At 46.9% G+C, this 18,805-nt stretch overlaps 1 protein-coding gene across 2 annotated transcripts in view; it reads right to left on the bottom strand.

Annotated features, from left to right (window-relative positions):
- Zfat (zinc finger and AT-hook domain containing) overlaps positions 1-18,805 on the bottom strand; it is a 171,155-nt gene that overhangs the window by 93,394 nt on the left and 58,956 nt on the right. For both annotated transcript variants that reach the window (XM_075960878.1, XM_075960877.1), the window contains exon 4: positions 2,776-2,961. In XM_075960878.1, the coding sequence (XP_075816993.1) occupies positions 2,776-2,961 (186 nt within the window). The remainder of the gene's footprint in view (positions 1-2,775; positions 2,962-18,805) is intronic.

The following is an 18,805-nucleotide window of genomic DNA, read 5'->3' as shown; positions in this document are numbered from 1 at the left end:
TAATGTGCCCAAACGTCTTCCTGAAGTACAGTTTTACTTGATCTAATTATGAACAGGCAAATACACCTATGTCACTTGCAAGAATTTCTCCAAAGCCACAGCTGCTAAATTTGAAGCAAATATGAAGTCACATCAAGGCAGCATCAGGTGGCAAAGCAGCCAACAAAGAGGGAACGTGAGCATCCCAAATGCCTCTGATTCTCTTCCCAGGAGCAGAAATTGAAAGTTCAAAGAGAAGAACCCCCAGGGTCACCTTTACTTTTTACTCAATGACATAAACTGACCCAAGACCATTTAGAGCAGGCAGACTTTGTGGGTGTGGGGGGGGTGTGTGAATGTGTATGTGCATGAGTGGAGGTGTATGACCATGTAGGTGTGAGTATGTGTGTGGGTGTGAGCATATGTGAACATATGCATCTATATGTGAGGAAGTGATTGTGTGTCAGTGTGTGCACGTGTTTGAGCATGAGTCTGTGTGTGAGAGTGCATGCATAGTGTGAGGATGAGGGGAGCGTGTGGAAGTGTGTATTCGTGTGTGTGCATGTGTATGAGGATAAGGGGAGCGTGTGGAAGTGTGTATTAGTGTGTGTGCATGTGTGTGAGGATGAGGGGAGCGTGTGGAAGTGTGTGGAAGTGTGTATTAGTGTGTGTACATGTGTGTGAGGATGAGGGGAGCGTGTGGAAGTGTGTGGAAGTGTGTATTAGTGTGTGTGCATGTGTATGAGGATGAGGGGAGCGTGTGGAAGTGTGTGGAAGTGTGTATTAGTGTGTGTGCATGTGTGTGAGGATGAGGGGAGCGTGTGGAAGTGTGTATTAGTGTGTGTGCATGTGTGTGAGGATGAGGGGAGCATGTGGAAGTGTGTATTAGTGTGTGTGCATGTGTGTGAGGATGAGGGGAGCGTGTGGAAGTGTGTGGAAGTGTGTATTAGTGTGTGTGCATGTGTATGAGGATGAGGGGAGCGTGTGGAAGTGTGTATTCGTGTGTGTGCATGTGTGTGAGGATGAGTATGAATGGACGAGGTTGAATGTGAATGCACAGATGTGTGAGTTGGAGCTGTGAGCGTGTAAGTGGAGTCAGGGCTGAGAGCAAGCGTGTGAAAGACTCTTCCCTACCACTTGTTTCTAAAACACCAAAGGGAATTGATTATGATTTTACCCTCTTGGAATCTCAAAATACTACCATAAATTTTTTAAAAAAATTGTGGAAATTTTCTCTAGCAACCACTGAGAACAGGAAACTGTCCTCTGGGATTTTCCTTATCCACAATAATATTTCTCTGAAGCAGAGTAGGGCAGATGGAATGATTTTCCAGAAAGTTCAAGTAGCCTAATTTTATATAACATTTTCTCTCCTGAACACCTTACTTCTGTAGTCAAGTATAAAAGAGAAAATATTCAGGGTTTCGAATTTGAGTGGCTACTATCAGCACTAAAAATAGTAGCGTAAAGGGAGCAGCTGTTCTGAAAACCATGACAATGTCCTCATTGTATCTGAGCTAATACCCCCAATGCATGAAATATTTAAAACATTATGGTAATCTGGAATGTATCACAAACTGTTGGTGCTGGCTAGTTTTTATGTCAACATTTATGATAGTTTGAAATCTATCAAACTGTTTCTGCAAGCTAGTTTTTATGTCAACTTTTATGATAGTTTGAAATCTATCACAAACTGTTTGTGCTAGCTAGTTTTTACATCAATTTGACACAAGTGGGAACATCTGGGAAGAAGGAACCTCAATGACCTGTAAGCACGCTTTGGAGAACTTCCTTGACTAGTGATTGATGTGGGATAGCCCAATTCACTGTGAACAGTGCCAACACTGGGCAGGTTAGGGTAAGAAAGCAGACTGAGCTGGATATAGTGGTGTATGCCCTTAATTCCAGCAATCAAGAGGCAGAGGCAGAGGCAGGTGAATCTCTGAGTTTGAGGATAGCCTGGTCCTCAGAGTGAGTTCCAGGACAACCAAGGCTACATACAGAAACACTGTCTCAAAAAGACAAAACAAAAACAGGAAACAGGAAAGAAGGAAAACAGGCCAAGCAAACCATGAGTGAGCAAAGCCAGTAAGCAGCACTGCTCCAGGGTCACTGCTTGGGTTCCTGCCTCCAGGTCCCTGCCTGGAGTTCCTGCCTTGACTTCCCTCTGTAAGGGAGTGCCACCTGAGAGGGGCAAGCTAAAATAACCCTTTCTTTCCCAAGTGCTCTTGTACATGTGATTTTATCACAGAAAAAAAAAAACTCCAAGGCACTGTATTTGTCTAAAATAGTCTTTCCTACAAGTGACCTTTAAAAAAGAAAATAAAGCATATCTGCCATGTTCATGGAAAAAGAGTAATAAATAGAAATGTCTAGTACTTAAAAATATTTGGTGAATACCATCAAAATGTGAAGGAACCAAGCAGTGTCTGCATGGCCTGCAGAACCACTCTTTCCCCTGTGTGCACTGAGTAGGGAGCTCCCAGCAAGGAGGCAGTCACTGTAGTATGACAGGGACACCACCAGCTGAGGGACCGGGGAGAGGCACAGAAGGACTGTTCCTGCACACCTGAGTGACAACAGAGTTGGCTGAGGAGACAGTCATGACAGCCCCAGGGGAAAATAAGGTCTGTGGTCACTCCATAAGCATAGGTGACGAAAGGAAGTTCCACTGGGACACCTAACACATAGGCAATGCCCAGTCCTCCTTCCTCAGGCTTCCTCCATGCCCTCCTTCCCCAAGGACAGCTGTGTTATAGGCTCTCACTGTATCATTTCCAGCCTATCATCAATCACCTGGAATGGCTTCATGAGCAGTTAAGACCACGCTGATGATGGGTTTCTTGGCTCCAGAAAGCTGCCCTGCCTCTTTTCCTGAGATCTTCTGGACTTTCTCTGTTTTCTGAGCCCGAGGTCTTTTTGGAGCCTTTTCTCGATCATCTTCTTTGTACTTCTTTCCTAGCTCAGTGTCTGACTCGTTACCTAGGGAGCAAATATCAAGATGTATAAGCTACCCCTCCGTGCCAGTTGAGGAGAAAATATGACTCTCACCAGAGGTGATGGCAAAGGCATGCCTCCCCCTGCATCCTCATATCCACCTCCATTCCGTCTCTCTCTTTTCCTGGCCCACGATGCCAGGCAGGACACTGAGCTAGCTCTTGCACCACTGCTGGCACTCAAAGCAAAGCATGTTCACTGTATCCAGGTCACAGCCAAATATCAGGAATACATTGCTAGACAAAGCAGCATAGACCCTGGGCTCATTTTCATGAAGCATCACTAATATCAGCACTGCAGATAAAATGACCTGTGATTCACAGTCCAAGAAAGTCCTTCTCTTAATCAACGTACACTTCCCAGGCATTCCCCTGTGCCAGGCATGGTGGACACAGGATAGGAACACAGACAGAGACGAGTGTGCTCCAAAGCAGTCTGCTCTGATTTGCATGAACAAGAGTAAAGAAGAGGATGGCAGAATCTACTGAGAGGTTGGAAAGGCATTATGGAGATGTTAGCTATGGCTGAACGAAGACATGAGGGTTAATGAAGCATTGCATGGGAAATAGAGCACCAGTCAGGAGGAAGGAGCTGCGTGGTCTAGGAAGGGGGTGATTAAAAATGGCCATCCTCCAGTCTAACAAAGGATGACAAAGACAAGAGTTGAATACTTGACTGAGCCTCACAGTGTCCCCAACTTCATGAGAAAGATGAAAGTGACCAAAACAGGTGTCAAGTGGAAGAAGTAAGTCCTAGAAGTCCATGATACTGTGGAAATTTCCAGTCTCCTTAGGTGAGGACACGGGGTCCAGTCAGCCTTCATTAGATAAAATGTAGACTGTGCCTGGCTTGGCCCTGCTGGGGACTCCTGGGAGGTGGGGTGATTGTCACATGTTCTGAAGACTCAAAGGAAGATAGTAGGTCCAGGTTTTTACAGGACCTATTGTTTTTCAAAGCTGATTGTTATCTGGCCTTCCTTAAGACAATAGGGAAGCCAAGCAAAACATTTAGGGTATCATGGGATCTATTGGATCCCATGTGCATCTCTGGAAGGCAATGGTGAGCCACTGAAGCCATCTAATCCAAAGAATAGCTGAGCTGGCTTAAAGCTTTACATGTATGCTATGCTGGGGAAAATGAAATGAACTGGCTCACCAACCATTCAAATGCATACAAAACAAATGCATCAGTCACAGACATACAACAGCAGCCATGACAGCTCCATCCTTGGCATTAGCCTAAGGAGTAAGAAGAGCCTCCACATATCAGTGAAGAACAAAGGAGCAAACAACTGGACAGCAGCCCCAGGTGAGATGAAACAGGGAAGGAGGGGAGGAAGAGATTTATTAGAATCACCACGTGTGAAATGACCCACCCGAGGACAGGATCTTCAAGTTGTCTGGAGAGAACACTGGGAGTGATTCCACACACCCCTGAATAAGACATGAGAGTTGCGGATAGACAAGGGATGAGGCACAGTTGAGCAGACAGGCAGGTGTCAGGGTGGGCTTTGGAAAGTGTGGAGACTAATGGGTTATCAGGGAGGTGAGACTGAAACCAAGAAGCAATGAGGCAGAGGCAGTGCACACAGGGAGGCAGGCAGAAACCAGCCTTCAGAGCTTCCTACCTCTCAAGTCAGCTACAGTCAGTCCAAGACAATGCACCAGTAAGTGTACAACAGAAAACCTAGAGACCAAATTCTTAGCAAGCCACGCGGGCTGAGGTGAAGCTAAGGAGACAGAATGATCGAACCAAGCATTCACATTGTGTCCCAGAAGCCAACACAGTGCTTGCCAGGTTCCTGGATCATCTCCAGACCTGAAGGAAACAGTCTCGGGTTAGTCTTTAACAGACTGGTATTAGTATTAAACATATTAACATCAAACGAGAGAGAAAAATGATAGGTGGCATCATGGATCAGAATGATATCTAAGGTCCTGAGTCAAGCACCAACACTACACTAAAACTCTGATCCCGAAAGCCACACGGTGGGCACAGCACCTAGTCTCCCAAGGATGCTGGCAGAGCCTACATGTTATGAAGACTGCTATGTATCATGCATCCCAGCAATTTTTGCCTTGTTTTATTTTCTAGTGGCTATAACAAAAACATTTTCAAAGACCTACAAACTGTCTGAGTTACGGAAGTGTTTTTGTTACCTAGATATTGGTGATACGTGCACATAAATACTACAGTAGGATATTTTGGATGCCATAAAAAGGTAGAACAATATTTAATGGATTTTTTAGCTTGTAAAATGATGTCTTACTCTATAACAGAGTTCACCATGGGATACAATTCAATACGTGGGTGATATGCCAAGAATAGATATGTTGACATAAAAAAGGGACCTGAGAATTACCATAAGCTTAACCTGGTTAACAACATAAAACCACAATAAGAAAACAAGGGCACACACTGTCAGCCAGGGTAAGAAATGAGGAGGTCCCACATGCTGCAGGAGACAAATGGGAGCAAACTCTGCTGTAGGCACCAGGTGAACACACTGCAGAAAGGAGTGCAAGCAGCTGGTGGCTGGCAGGGGGTAAAGGTTTGGAATCCACGTCAGATTAAGAAAGAATAATGGGACCTGAGTTGGCTTAGGTAGAGAAGATATGATGAAACCACTTCTCACCTTAACTACTGCAGCCACTGGGCTCCCTTCTGGCTGCGCTGTGGTTGGGCTGTTGGTGTGCATATCGGTTATCTTCCCCATCATTAGGCAAAAGACCCGGCAGGAGCAGCTTAAGTGGGGAGGAGTCTGCTTTGGCTAACAGTTCAGAGGGAACACTCCATCACAGCAGAAAAGGAATGGTGACAGGGTAGTTCTGGTACAGGGAAATGGGAGTGTGAGCTGGCTGGCCATGTGGCTGTGGCAGTCAGAAAGCAGAGAGTTTTGATCAAGAGCTGTAACCATCAAAGGTCACCACCAACCAGTATCTCACCTCTGCCAGTCATGCCTCCACTCCAAGGGTCCCATACCCTCAATTCCACCCTATGTGGGAATGAGGAATACTACCTTCCTTTTCAGGAGCTGAGAATACACTTCAGCACCCCAAGTGTCTGAGTGCTAAGGCTATGGAACCTGGGCCATCAGGGGGCTGAGAGAAGACTGTCAAGGGTTCTTCCTTAGTAAGCAAAATATTGTCCATAGACCTTCCCAGGCCGCTCTGTGGAACTGAAGCAAGCACGAGCCACTGAGAAGCCAAGTAGAAGCTCATTTCAATACACCTACGCTCAGAAAGGAAAAGACAGGTCACACAGCAGTATTACTGTGTCAGTCTGGACTACTGACCCCAGACAGCTTGTTCTAGGGAGAGTTCTGTTCATATTTAAACTGGTTTTTAACTGGTGCTGTAAGATCTTTACACCCCCCTCCACCCTAGCTCCTGAGTGAACCATTCTACAGTCCAAACTTAACCACGTTATTCTCTGACTTAAACCCTTTAATGCCTTCCTCCTGTCTCCATTAGGAGAAAATATGACCATCTACATGAATTACCATAAACCATCTGTCACACTAGCCACTGAGGCCAAGGCCTTGACTCCCAAGCAATACCCTCACATGCATATCTTCTCCCCCCCATGGCTCCAACAACATGGGCCACAGAATGACCAATCAACCATGTTGTGTTTAGTCCCTGGACCACTTAGTCATCTTCCATTAATCATTACTACAGTCTGAGGGTGGCTGCTCCCCAAAGACTCATGTGCTGAAGTCTTGGTCCTTGGTGCTGAGAAGTAGCAGGGTGGAAAGCGGAGGGATCAAGGGACCAGAGGGAAAAAGGGGCTGCCAAAGAGGAGAATGAAATAATGATACTTGCAGAAAAATGAAAAAAGCCGGAGGACAGTATGATAAGTGAGATAAGCCAGACCCAGAAAGATAAATAGCACATATTTTCTCTCCTATGTATGTGAGTATGTGCATATAGATATGTTTATATGTGTGTGCATGTATACCTGTATATATATGGAGATGGGTGGATGGGTAGATGGATGGACTGTTGATTGGGGGAGAAAAAGACAGAGAGGGAGACAGACAGATCATAGATAGATAGATGATAGATAGATAGATAGATAGATAGATAGATAGATAGATAGATAGATAGATAGACAGACTGAATGAAAATAGAAAGCACCATAGGGGAGGCAAGAGGTTTAAAGAAAGAGCAGAGGGGAACATAAGAGAATAATGGGAAAGAGAAAGATAGAGACAATATATTGCATGTTTTCTCCCATCCCTCTTGTATGTGGAATAAACATATATATGACATGAAAGTGAAAGGAAGATTATTTGGGGAAAGAAAGGGGACTAGTAAGAGAAAGGGAGATAAATATGACCAAGGTACAGTGTGTGTGTGTGTGTGTGTGTGTGTGTGTGTGTGTGTGTGTGTGTGTGTATGAAAATGCCATAATGAAATTCACAAGCTTATATGCTGACCCACAAAACTAACTGGAAGAAAATCTAAAGGGCAGAGCAAGCGTGAATTATACACCCTTCAGTGCTCTTGGCTGGTCATCACTTTCTAGCAGACCCTGCAGCACAGCTACTAGTCCCTGAACACACACAAATAGCGACACCCAACTTAAGCAGCCGGTGAGGCAGAGCCAGCACACAGTCACTCTGCACCACTGTCACAGGCTGCTAATGCTGGGGTCACGTGTCAGCATCCTGAGAATCCAACTCTTACATCTACAGTTGAGTCCAAGGCTAACCTCAGCTTGTTGATTTGGGGACTCTTTCCCTAGGCAGATATAAACAAACATCTACCTCCACCTTACAAGGACGTTATCAACAGCAAACAAAGGCAGAATTCTACCAAAGTCCTACTTGAAGAACCAATTCGTTTGTGAGGGATCACAGAGAGGGCAAAGAAGCTGTTCACAGGAATGTGAACATCACCAACCAGAGCAGCCTTGCCACTGAAAACTCTCACTCACTCCTGCAGAGACGAGGACTGCACAGACGGAGTTCCCCTTCGGCTCACCTTTCACACTCTGCAGACTCTAGCACATCTGACACCATGTGCAATTAGGGCAGAATTATGTCCAAATGACCAGGAAGAACAAGCTGAAGCGGCTGGAACCTCAGGTAAGGATCCAATGGCCCTCCCAATCCAGTCCCTCTGGGAGGAAAAGTTAAATGTCAACAGGCCTGATTTCAGAGTCACTTGTGAGCAGTCAGAGCTGGCATGATGAAGATAATGGCCACCATGCTTGGAGAACGATCTTCTATGGCACTCGTCCTGGTAGGTCCCACTAGCCTAGCTCCAACCCCTGCTTCCTGGGATCACATCCAAATCACCTGCCACCAAAAACAGTAACTTCCAAATGAAAACAAGCAAAAAGGCCCCCCAGAGCTACCCCAAAGGAGGACCCTTGAGGATCCTCAGTCTCCAGTTCTATATAGCCTCACAGGAGTCTCCAGTGCTATAAGGCCTCACAAGAAGCAGATCAACAGCCTGGAGTAACCACTCAGCCTAAGAGCGTCTAGAGCCTTAATGCTAGGCTTTCCCATAGTTTTGGACACAATGGGCCAGGCAGTACCCTGAGCATCCTGGGAAATGGTTCTCAGAGATGATCACCACATATCCCTTGAGGGCACTAGAATTAATAAGCTCTGTAGAGACCTGTCAGCACACTTGCTCCAAGGCAAGTGCCTGGGACACTTAGAGAGTAGTAAAAAAATTCAGGGTGAGACCAAAGGAGGGCATGAGGGCTGGCATGGAGAACTGGATATTACCAGGCATGCAGCCCAAAGTGTATAGCAATGCTCAGCTCTCTACCACGTGCCGAGTGCCTGCTCCTTGCCCCTAGCTCAGCTGTGCGGATACCTAGTCACAGTCCCCCTACTTACAACTATGAGGAAAGCCAACAGGGATAGGAAGAAGGAAAAGACATTTTATAGCAGTGTTGTTTGTTATTTATTTATTCATTTGTTTGTTTGGGCAGCTTTCTGCTCTCTCCATTTGGACAATATAATCCTTTTTCTATTTGTTCTGGCTAGAATATAAAACCAGTTTGAACAATTGTTGTCCAGCAGGTGGCGCTGTTTGGAAGAGGCTATGGAAGCATCAGGCCAGGAGTCTAACTAGCAGTAGATCTCTCTGTGCACGCCCTAAAGGTGACATGGGCTTTTGACTCCAGTCTGGGCTCTCTGCATCCTGATTCTCACACACCTAGCACTCCTGAGAGAACATCATGCCTCTCCTGCCATGATGTACTGTACGCTCTGAAATACTGCGCTAAAATAAACCTCTCTTCCTTAAGCTGCTTCTGGCAGCAATGAGAAAAATAGCCAATACATCTCTTGACCTGGTTGTTCATGAATTTCCCAACACCCTCACTTCACCCGTCTCTGCGGTTTTCAAAGTTGCCTTCTCCCCACGGAAACACCATCTGGACCTAAAGCTGGCCTAGCACTTCCCACCTCCAGCTTCCAGGCTTCCCGGCCTTTCACTAGGGTGTTTTAACTAGTCTCTTGCTTCCTCTGAGTTACTGACTTTGGAAATGTCTACTTTCTCCCCCAGCTACTGCCTAGATTCTCTGTAACTTCCGTTTCTTTGGAAAATTCAGTAGCTCTGTAATGGAACCACTTCTTTGGCTCTCCCTCTTGCACATGGTTGTTGGATTTAGTCCTACTGTGTGAACACTGCCACATGCATAGCTAAGGTCTGCTACCAGTGGAGGAAAGTTAATAGGCAAATACCACAGTGTCTCCAGTCAGGATCGTACATGGGGAAGACTGACAATGGATGTGAGCACAAGAAACAAGTCGGTCAGCAGAGGAGGTCACCATCCACCTGAGGCAGCTAAGGGCAAGCCTTGGCAGGCCATGGACATGAGCCTTTCTAAGTGAGGGCTGTGCTCTGGGTTCTGATGTGGTAAACATATCTCACACCAACCCCCTATGCCCAGCAGGTCAGGAGAGCTGTGGAGACTAAACCTATCACTGGCTCAACCCTTTCTCTTCTGTCTCCCTGGTCAAACAGGAGCTCAGTGATGTTGGCAGGCTTCACTTCCACAGTGCCCAATACTCAACCAAGTGGAGAGAGATAGAAAAGGTTGCCAATCTCAGACGATGAAAGTCACCCATTCCTTAAGCAAATAACCAGGAAGGTCCTCCAGGTGTCTGGTGCTACATAGGGTACTAGGGACCCAGAAAAGGGCCAGGTCTGTCATCTATCCTCTGGCAGCTCAGAATCAGCCATGGGTGACGATGACTAAACTCCAGCCGTGCAGTACACTGTAGCTGCCAGTGTCCCAGTCCCCTCTGCCCTTTAGGACCTTTCCCAATTGCTTAGAAAGATAAGAAAACCAAGGTGCAGGAAGAGCAAGTAATGACGTAGCTCAGACTCTCCCTGATGTGTCAGACCAGCATCATGTGTAAGTCTGTCCAAGTGCAAAGCAGGCTTGTCCCACTGTCCTCTCCTGCCTCTGAAACTATGCAAAGCGGACAATTAGACGAAGTGCACGGAAAGGAGTCAACTGCATGGGGAGTTCCAGGATGGAACAAGACTGTGATCGAATAGCCAAGCCTATACAATAAAGATCTAACAGAGTACGTCCCAGAGACAGCAGAGGGGCCTAGCTGATACACTGGAACAGTTGTTCTCAGCTTTCCCAATGCTGCAGCCCTTTAATACAGTTCTTCACGTTGTGCTGACCGCCAAGCATAAAATTATTTTGTTTCTACTTCATACTTGTAATTCTGCTACTGTTATGAACTGTAATATAAAGGGGGGTCGCGACCCACGGGTTGAGAATCCCTACACTGGAAGGTGACTGCCACAACCATCACTGCTGTCTCTGGGAAGCTGACGGCTTACAGACAGTGCATATACTGCAGCTGCTAAGCAGCCCCTCCCCAGCCTAGCTCACTCAGACAGGCCCAGGCCATCTGTGCTTAAGGCTAATTTGGCCAGAATAAAGACTGGTGTTTGCTCTCTGTACCTTCAGCTTAGTCTCCACAAACAGCAAGAGACTATTTGTTCCTAATCACTTTATGCAGATGAGCAGCCCCACTAGAGCCTAGGCAAAAGCCTGCCATGTTCTCAATTGCACAGCTGGTTCCGAGTGCAACAGATGCACGGCCAGGGCCAGGGCCAGGCATTTGCAATACCATTAAGGTTATCTAGGGCATTCCCAAGTCTTCTAGCTGGGCAGCGATGTTCTTTGTTATAAAGAAGCAATTCTCTGTTCAGCAGACAAATGTTTATCTCCCCAGCACAGAGGAAGAGTGAATACTTAGCAATAAAGACATTGCTAAAGTTGCCCCCTCACTGAGATGGCAAGACATAGGGCAGAGTGAGGGACTCCCCAACTGAAAGCCAGCTCCCTAGCTAGTTCCAACAAAAAAGCTGGGACACCTACTCTTGTTGAAGAGAATGACTGATTGATCCCCTTCTCCCTTAGTATAGAAGTGTCTGATGAAGAATGACTGAAGAGCTGACAGGCTGGTGTTTGTCTCTTTGTTTTATGGGTCCAGGGTTTCTTTTATGGCATGTATGTCTGTGAACCACATACATGCAATGCCTGCAAAGGCAGAAGGTAGTGGATGTCCCAGTGCAAGAGTTACAGATAATTGTCAGCTGCCATGTGGGTGCTGGAGAAAGGATCCAGGTCCTCTAGAAAAACAGCCACTGCTCTTAACTGCTAAGCCATCACTCCAGTCCCAAGCTGATGTCTTTTGAGAAACACAAATAAGTTCTAAAAGTAAAGACAGCAAAGGTAGAGGGGATCTGGCGTGCAGATCAAACTCCGGGTCTTCCCAATGCTCTCTGCAGATGTGTGTACGGTTACACAACGCTGTTTGAAGCTAGAGTGCTTCCAAAGGTCAATTCCTAAAAAGCTTAGTCTGCTGCCTGTGGCACGATGGATGCGGAGGGACCTCTAACAGGAGAGAACAGTCTGGTGAAAAGTCAGGGCCAGGAACCCCAGTTTATTCTGAGACTCTTTGCTTCCCCAAACCACTTGAGAGTTAAGTAGTTTTGCTCTACCAAATGTTCCTCCTCCCGACCCACCCCATGAGGTCTTATCATAGGTCCAAAAAGAGCAGAGTCAAACGACTACAGATTAAAACTCTGTGACCCAAAGTAAACTTTTCCTCTTTATAACCAGTTATCACAAGTGACAGAAAATCAGTTATCATCGTGACAGGAAAAAAAACATTAGCATATATAGTTAATCCTAAGGGATTATTTTCAAACTGTATTAAATGTTTAAAATGACTTTTCAGCAGGTTCTAGAGAAAACTCCCATCAATAGCTAAAACATAACTGAGATACTTAAGATTTAGGGCAAACTAGGGGATGTCAAACCCCTACAACCTTTTCTTGGTCCCAACCTGTGTCATCAGGAAGGAGCAGAAGGCAGTATGAACCCCATCAGCAGCTGTGGGGTTCACAAAAAAACAGCTAGCAATGGCCTATGCCATCTGGTCCTTTTCCTGCACTCAGTATCACAGGAGAGAAAGAAAGAGCACTGTTAGGCTGATGCCTCGGTCCCTGAAGGCAGAGCACGGTCAAGAGCCATGACCAGGACTCAACTCTATTCCTACACAAAGCATGTGTCTTCTTAAATCGATTGGTTCATATATCTTTTTCCCTTCCAAGGCTTTTATAAAGCCGTGGTTTCAAAGAACTAAGTCCTTAGTCAAAGTCCCCTTGTCCATCAAATGTCATACTTCAGCGTTGTGTGACTCCAGCTATGTCTACCAATACACTGGGATGGTGACTTTCAAACACTTTTTAGTAGGAGGACCTTTTCAAGTGACCTCCTCAGGCAATTTCGGTGTCATCAATCAATTCAGACGTGCCAACTAAAGTAGACGTAGTGGGTGGGGTGCCAATATCACCCGCTCACTGCTTCACACATCCGTCCTTGGTCTCTGCAACCCCATCCTCTGAGCACTTCTGAAAAGCCCTGGTAATGCTGTCAAAACTGCTGGATTAGGATGTGTTGGGTACTTGGCCAAATGTCACTTGATATAAGTCAGCTTTGAGAAACCATAGCAGCGATCACCAGATACGATGTCAAGGGCATCACAGATGACATCCTGCTGTCTTTCCACTGGAGACATTTAAAACTCTCAAAACCTTTAAGCAGCATCTGCAGAATAGCCGCTGTGAGACTCACGAGAGAACATTGGCAGTGCCCTCTCACACAGTGAAGCAAGCACACGTGAGAAGTTCTCAGAAACTTCTGCCACATTACAGCTCAGGTCTGAACTGAAACTCAAGTCATCCCCCCACACACACACCTTGTCTGAAAATTCTAGAAATAAACAATTCAGAATTTGAAGCCACTTTTATTGCAATATTATCAGTTTATTAGGTGATTGTTATTAATCTTCCTGTGTCAGATTTCTTTTTTTAAAAAAAATATTTTACAACACAACCACAGCTTCTTCTCCATCCTCTCCTCCCACTTCCTCCTCCCATTCGCCCCTCCTCAATCTACCCCTCCTCCTAATAGCTTAGAAAGGGGCTGGTCTCCCATGGGCTCCAAAGCAGCTGGGCAAGGCAATCCAGCATGAAGAATAGGTTCCCAAGTCAGAGCACAGGAGACAGCCCCCATTCCCACTGCCAAAAGCCCCACATATACACCAACCTAGACAAACTGTCACATATATGCAGAGGGTCTAAGTCAGTCCCATGAAGGCTCCCTGGTTGTTGGTTCAGATTCTGTGAGTTCCCATGAGCCAGGATAGTGGTTTCTGTGGGTTTTCCTGCCATGTTACTAACCACCCACCCCAACACACACACTACCGTTTCCACAATACCTCCTCCCTCTCTTCAGCAGGATTCCCTGAGTGCAGCCCAGTGTTTGGCAGTGGGTCTCCTGTGTCAGATTTCTAAATCAACCCTTATCATAGCTATATATGTTCAGGAAAAAAACATCATCATAACTGTGATCAGTATAGAACAATGGCATGGGCCAAACTCAGCACCATGCAAGGAAGGTTTCAGGAATCATCTGAGGGCCTTGCAAGGTATCCCATTAAGGTAACAACTAAGAGCTTTATGTTAATGAAAGCTGTGACCCCAATGGGTCATCTCTGGGAGTGGGGACTGGGTAGGGATTGGGTTGTACCTTCCTCACCCTGCTACCAAGCCTTGTGTATTCCCAAGTTTCTGACAACTGTAACATTTAATTTCTTGACATCTGTGTAAAGTCGCTCTTCAACCCTAGCAAATTAACCTAATTCTCTGTATTTCATTTCCAAAGGAAATGAAAGCATTTAAAAAAGTGATGACGCTGCACAGGAGAAAGCAAACCTTAGAAAGGGAAGCAGATGTTCACGGATGGCGAGCACACTGTGCTGGAGGTGCTTTCCCAGAGCCTAACACCCTGCATGCAGAATACCTGAGGCAGCCATTGCAAAGAAGCAAAGCCTGACATGTTCTTTTAGGAGCAGATAAGAAGAAAGGGACCCGGACTCCCTGGGATCTGTAGCAGTCCCACTGGCCTCTCAGGTCACCTCCATTCTTCTTTACCCAGTTACCATCCCCAGGATTGACCCCCAGGGCCACACAATAGACACTAGGGTCCTCTGTTTTCAAACTGGGTCTGGACACTGGAGGCACCAACAGAACATAAAAGGCAAAAAGGAGAGTGGGGTGAAAGCTTATTCCCAGACTCCCAGGCTGCCAATTGATCACTGAGGAACTTCATCTCCACCCCAACAGTAACAGGACCCCACCATCGCACAACTGACTCTATGATGGAAGCCCCACTGAGGACATAAAACTCAGCTTGCAAACAGTACCACCTGCCAAAATAAACAAAGACCTAACCCATCGAAGTCCACAGTTTGTTAGCCTTGCTTTTTGTCTTCTGTAGTTCTGTTTCTGGCTGTTCTGTTCTTGTTAAGTATGTCAACCCAGAACACAGCTCTTAAGCTTAAAAGCTCATGCTAAAAAAGGTTCAGGGTTACACAGGGAACTGGAACACCTGGTGTAGTTGCTGATCAGCCTAATGAAGACTTTCTATTGGTTTAAACCTGTGTCCAAGTAGTTTCCTCTGGTGGATACCCCACAGCATAATCCCACAGAGTCCTGAGATCTCTCAACCTTAGCCCTTTACCTATCTGCGTAACATGACCTCAGTGTCTCCTCTTTCCCAGCCTCATCTGGAGCCTCACTGCTCACCCGCCCACTTCTCCATAAAGACAAGCTTTTTTACTACATGCCTCTGGTGATCCCAGGCCTTTAAGATCTGGACCATCTTTTCACACTCTGAGCTGCTAGGGACACTGAAGCTGGAGTCCTGTACCAGCATGCTGGCTCCATCCTCTTGCACATTTTCAGTCCATCAAACTTGATCCTCAACCAAAATTAACTCATCCTTTTTTCAAACCTGCTTATCATCCCAGGCATCTGAGATTGGCAGGGACAATGATCCTGTCAGCTCAAGCTTCTAGGCCAAGAACAAGACAGCCTCCCATCGACTTCCCTCAGCATCTCTAAAACAGGTCCCTTCTATCAATCACCACTGCTGAATCAGACACCTCAGGCTCGTACATGAAATCCCTGTGCTTCCGGTGTGGCTGCTAGCTCCTCTGTAACTGAATTTTCAGTGCCCTCTCCCATGCTCCCCACACCTCGTCAAGCCTGCAAGTATTACTTCTGCCTTCACACTTCAGAACCAGATCGTCAGCTGCTGGGCAGCTCCACACCACCCTTCTAGGCCTCCTGCCCTGCCCCGCCCACCACTGTTAGGACATGCTTGAAGCATTCCTGACTTCTCTGTCTGTCCAGTTCTCTGAGAAGTTTATGGAAAGGGCCTCTCTTTAGTGAACACATGTAGTCATCAACTACCAGAGACACACACACAGCAGGCACTTGATGACTCTATGTGACAACAGGGGCTCAAAAACTCCCGTTCCATGTAGGCCCTGACCGGTAAGCACGTATATACACATGTTCACTTTCAGCTCTGCCTAGTGTGCCCACCCTTGCACAAGGGAAGCTGTGATAGCTCCTCTTCATTCTCCTCATTGCTCACTGAGCTGAATCACATAGGAACCCCCCTCCCTCGTGTGTGTTCCCAAGAGGATTAATTAAAGACCCTAAATGTGGTTCCCCTCTGTCTCACTGACTTGAGACCTGGACTGGATAAAAAGGGGAAAAGGAGAAGGAGAGAGAGAGACAGAGAGAGAGGCAGAAAGAAATGAGCAGCAGCCCTGCTCACTCAGCATCCTGATGTCCCCAGATGTGAACCACAGACTGTACCCTTTCAAATAGAAGGCAAAAACCAATCTCTCCTACCTTGAGCTGCTCTCTGTAAGGTACTCTGTCACAACAATGAGGTAACTAATACAGAACTCTAGCTGCAACACCCCTTATGAGTGCTCCTATTGCATAGATGTCTTCCGGTTCTTTGCTCACCACCCCTCCTCTGCCACTACGTTCCTTGTTCCCAACTCTCCTTATACAAAGGGAAGGACTTGCACCCACATTTTCCATCCTTGACCTGCCCACAGAAAGTCACATGTCTCCAGTCCAGCACATCACAGTTTGTAGACATTAGTTTAAGCGCATTCCCGCAAAATTAGCACTGCACTAGTATTCTGAAGTACCTATTCTAAATTGCCCCAGAACTAATTAAATCTCATGATGCCCTAGAGAGTCAAATATTATCAGTCACATTAATGAAAGGCCCGGAACAGTTGTCAGAACAGCGGACCGATAAGGGATTATATTCTGGGACTCTGCCACCAATTTGTTCCACTCTGCTAATACAGCAGTTTAGGAAGCTTTGCAGCCTCACAATCATTCTCGCTAACCTGCTGAATATGCATCATTCTTTCCTCCTCCCTCGGGCCTCCTCACACCTCCTGTCTGTCCTGTGATGAGGGCAAGATGGGTGAGCCCTGCTTCCACCGAGAGATGTCTTCAATGAACATGAGTCCCGGAAGGGCAGGGGCCTCAGTGTAGTATGCCCCTTCCTCACATTACAACCTCCCTGAGTGGACGACCCAGACTTCTCCTCGGGGTGTCCGCAACCTGCTTCACCTCCAGGCTTGGCGTACACACCAGCAAGCATCCATTGCCTATCGACCTGTTTCACTTTCTCCCCTACGGTCATAGCATGGCAGAGATGGCAAGTACTCATGGCCCACACTGCTCCTCCAGGAAACCTCGGAGATCTCCCATCAGAGGTATGCATGGTCCTGTCCTCCACATGTGCTTCACCCTCCACGGTATTGTATGTGTCTACATCCCTGTTCTGCTCTCCGACACTCAGATGCTCAAAGAACTGAATCTGTCTAACTCAAGTTTGGTCCCCCAAATCTGCCTTGGCACCCAACAGCAGCATAAGCTCAGGGCAACCAGAAGTGAGAATGTGTGCAGTGAGAGCTCACTTAGTGAGCAAAACCAACTTCCTCAACATCTTGGAAGCACCAGGCACAGGCATTGCTAAAGGGCTTCCAGCCCTGGGCCATCTATTCCAAGACCACTCAGCTCTGAGAGGTTGCCATGGAGAAGTCCTTCAGACCAGGACTGCAATGCACAGCGGTTGCTTGAGTCAGGTCCAAATTCTGGAGCCTATTCCCCTCTCCCAGAGGAGCCACCTCATCATCTCTGTCAGAACAAACGACTTTTTGTGGTACCTCTCAGTCTGTGAAGTGCATGCTGGTCCTCAGGCTCATTCGGTATCACCACTACCTGTGGTTCTCCTCAGCTCTTCTCACCACACCCCTGCCCTAAAATATCTAGCTCACTGGTTTCTCTTCCCCAGCTTCTCATCTCCATATAACCCTGCCATTTCGGCCATGCTCACTCTCTCTTTTGTCTTCTTCTCCCGGTCCCCTCTCTCACAGCCCTTTCTCTTGGTAATCTCTTTCCCTTTCTCTCTTGCTCACCCTCCTCTCTCCTCTCATGGCCTAGTCCAGTCTGCTGGCCATGTTCAGTTTACTATTTCTCTCCCTGCTCTGGACTCTCACAGATGACTTCGGCTTACTCTTCCTCCTATCCACAATAAAAACCTTCCCTTCAACCATACTTTGGAGTAGTCATGTCCTTAATTTATACACTTGCAACTCTGCTCAAAAAAAGCCCACTGACAGGAGCTGCACTGCACCACCCTACTCCTGGCCTGTGGAGGAGCAGCCATCCCCCTGCAATCCAGGCAGCAGCATGGTCACTGAGCTGCTCCTGCTGCCTCCAGCATGGTCCAGCAGGCCTCCACTACACAGTCCTCAGAGCTCTCAGTCTTTGGATGGCTCTGAGATACTGGCAAAATCTTCCTTACAAAAGCATTAGCACAAACTCTTCTGAGGCAAGATTCAGGGAGTGCCCCAGATCCCTGAGCAGGTGCTCAAGCAGCATCTGCTCCCTAAAGGGCCACAGGACACCAGCAACAGACAGACAAGGTAGGGTGCAGCAACTGACAAAGTGGGGTACAGCAACTGACAAGGTAGGGTGCAGCTCCAGACCTGTTTCTCCCTAGCCCTCACATCTAGTGTCAGGCTAAAATATCAACAGGACTACAGGTTTTAACTCACGGAAGCCTGGGACGGGCAGGATGGAGAATCAAGGTCAGCAACGCAGGACGCTGCCTCCCAGAGGCTGTGATCCTCATATCAAGAGCTGGCTCTTGGGCCTCTCGAAGACCTAGACTCAAGTCTTCCCTTCTGCATGCACTCTTCACTTAGCCTTAGCAAAGTTCCCTAGCCTAGCAGACCCCTCCATTCCTTAACCTGAGGAAGAAGACACTTGCCTTAGCACCCAGTGGTACAAGAAAGCAGACACATAGTGTCCTACACAGCCGCTGGCTCAGGAGGACTCCTTAGAAGGCAGCAATACTGCAGAACCAGCTGATA

This window comes from Microtus pennsylvanicus, chromosome 2 (genome assembly GCF_037038515.1).
Source record: "Microtus pennsylvanicus isolate mMicPen1 chromosome 2, mMicPen1.hap1, whole genome shotgun sequence".
Taxonomy (NCBI): Eukaryota; Metazoa; Chordata; class Mammalia; order Rodentia; family Cricetidae; genus Microtus; species Microtus pennsylvanicus.
This window is presented reverse-complemented; position numbering and strand designations above follow the sequence as displayed.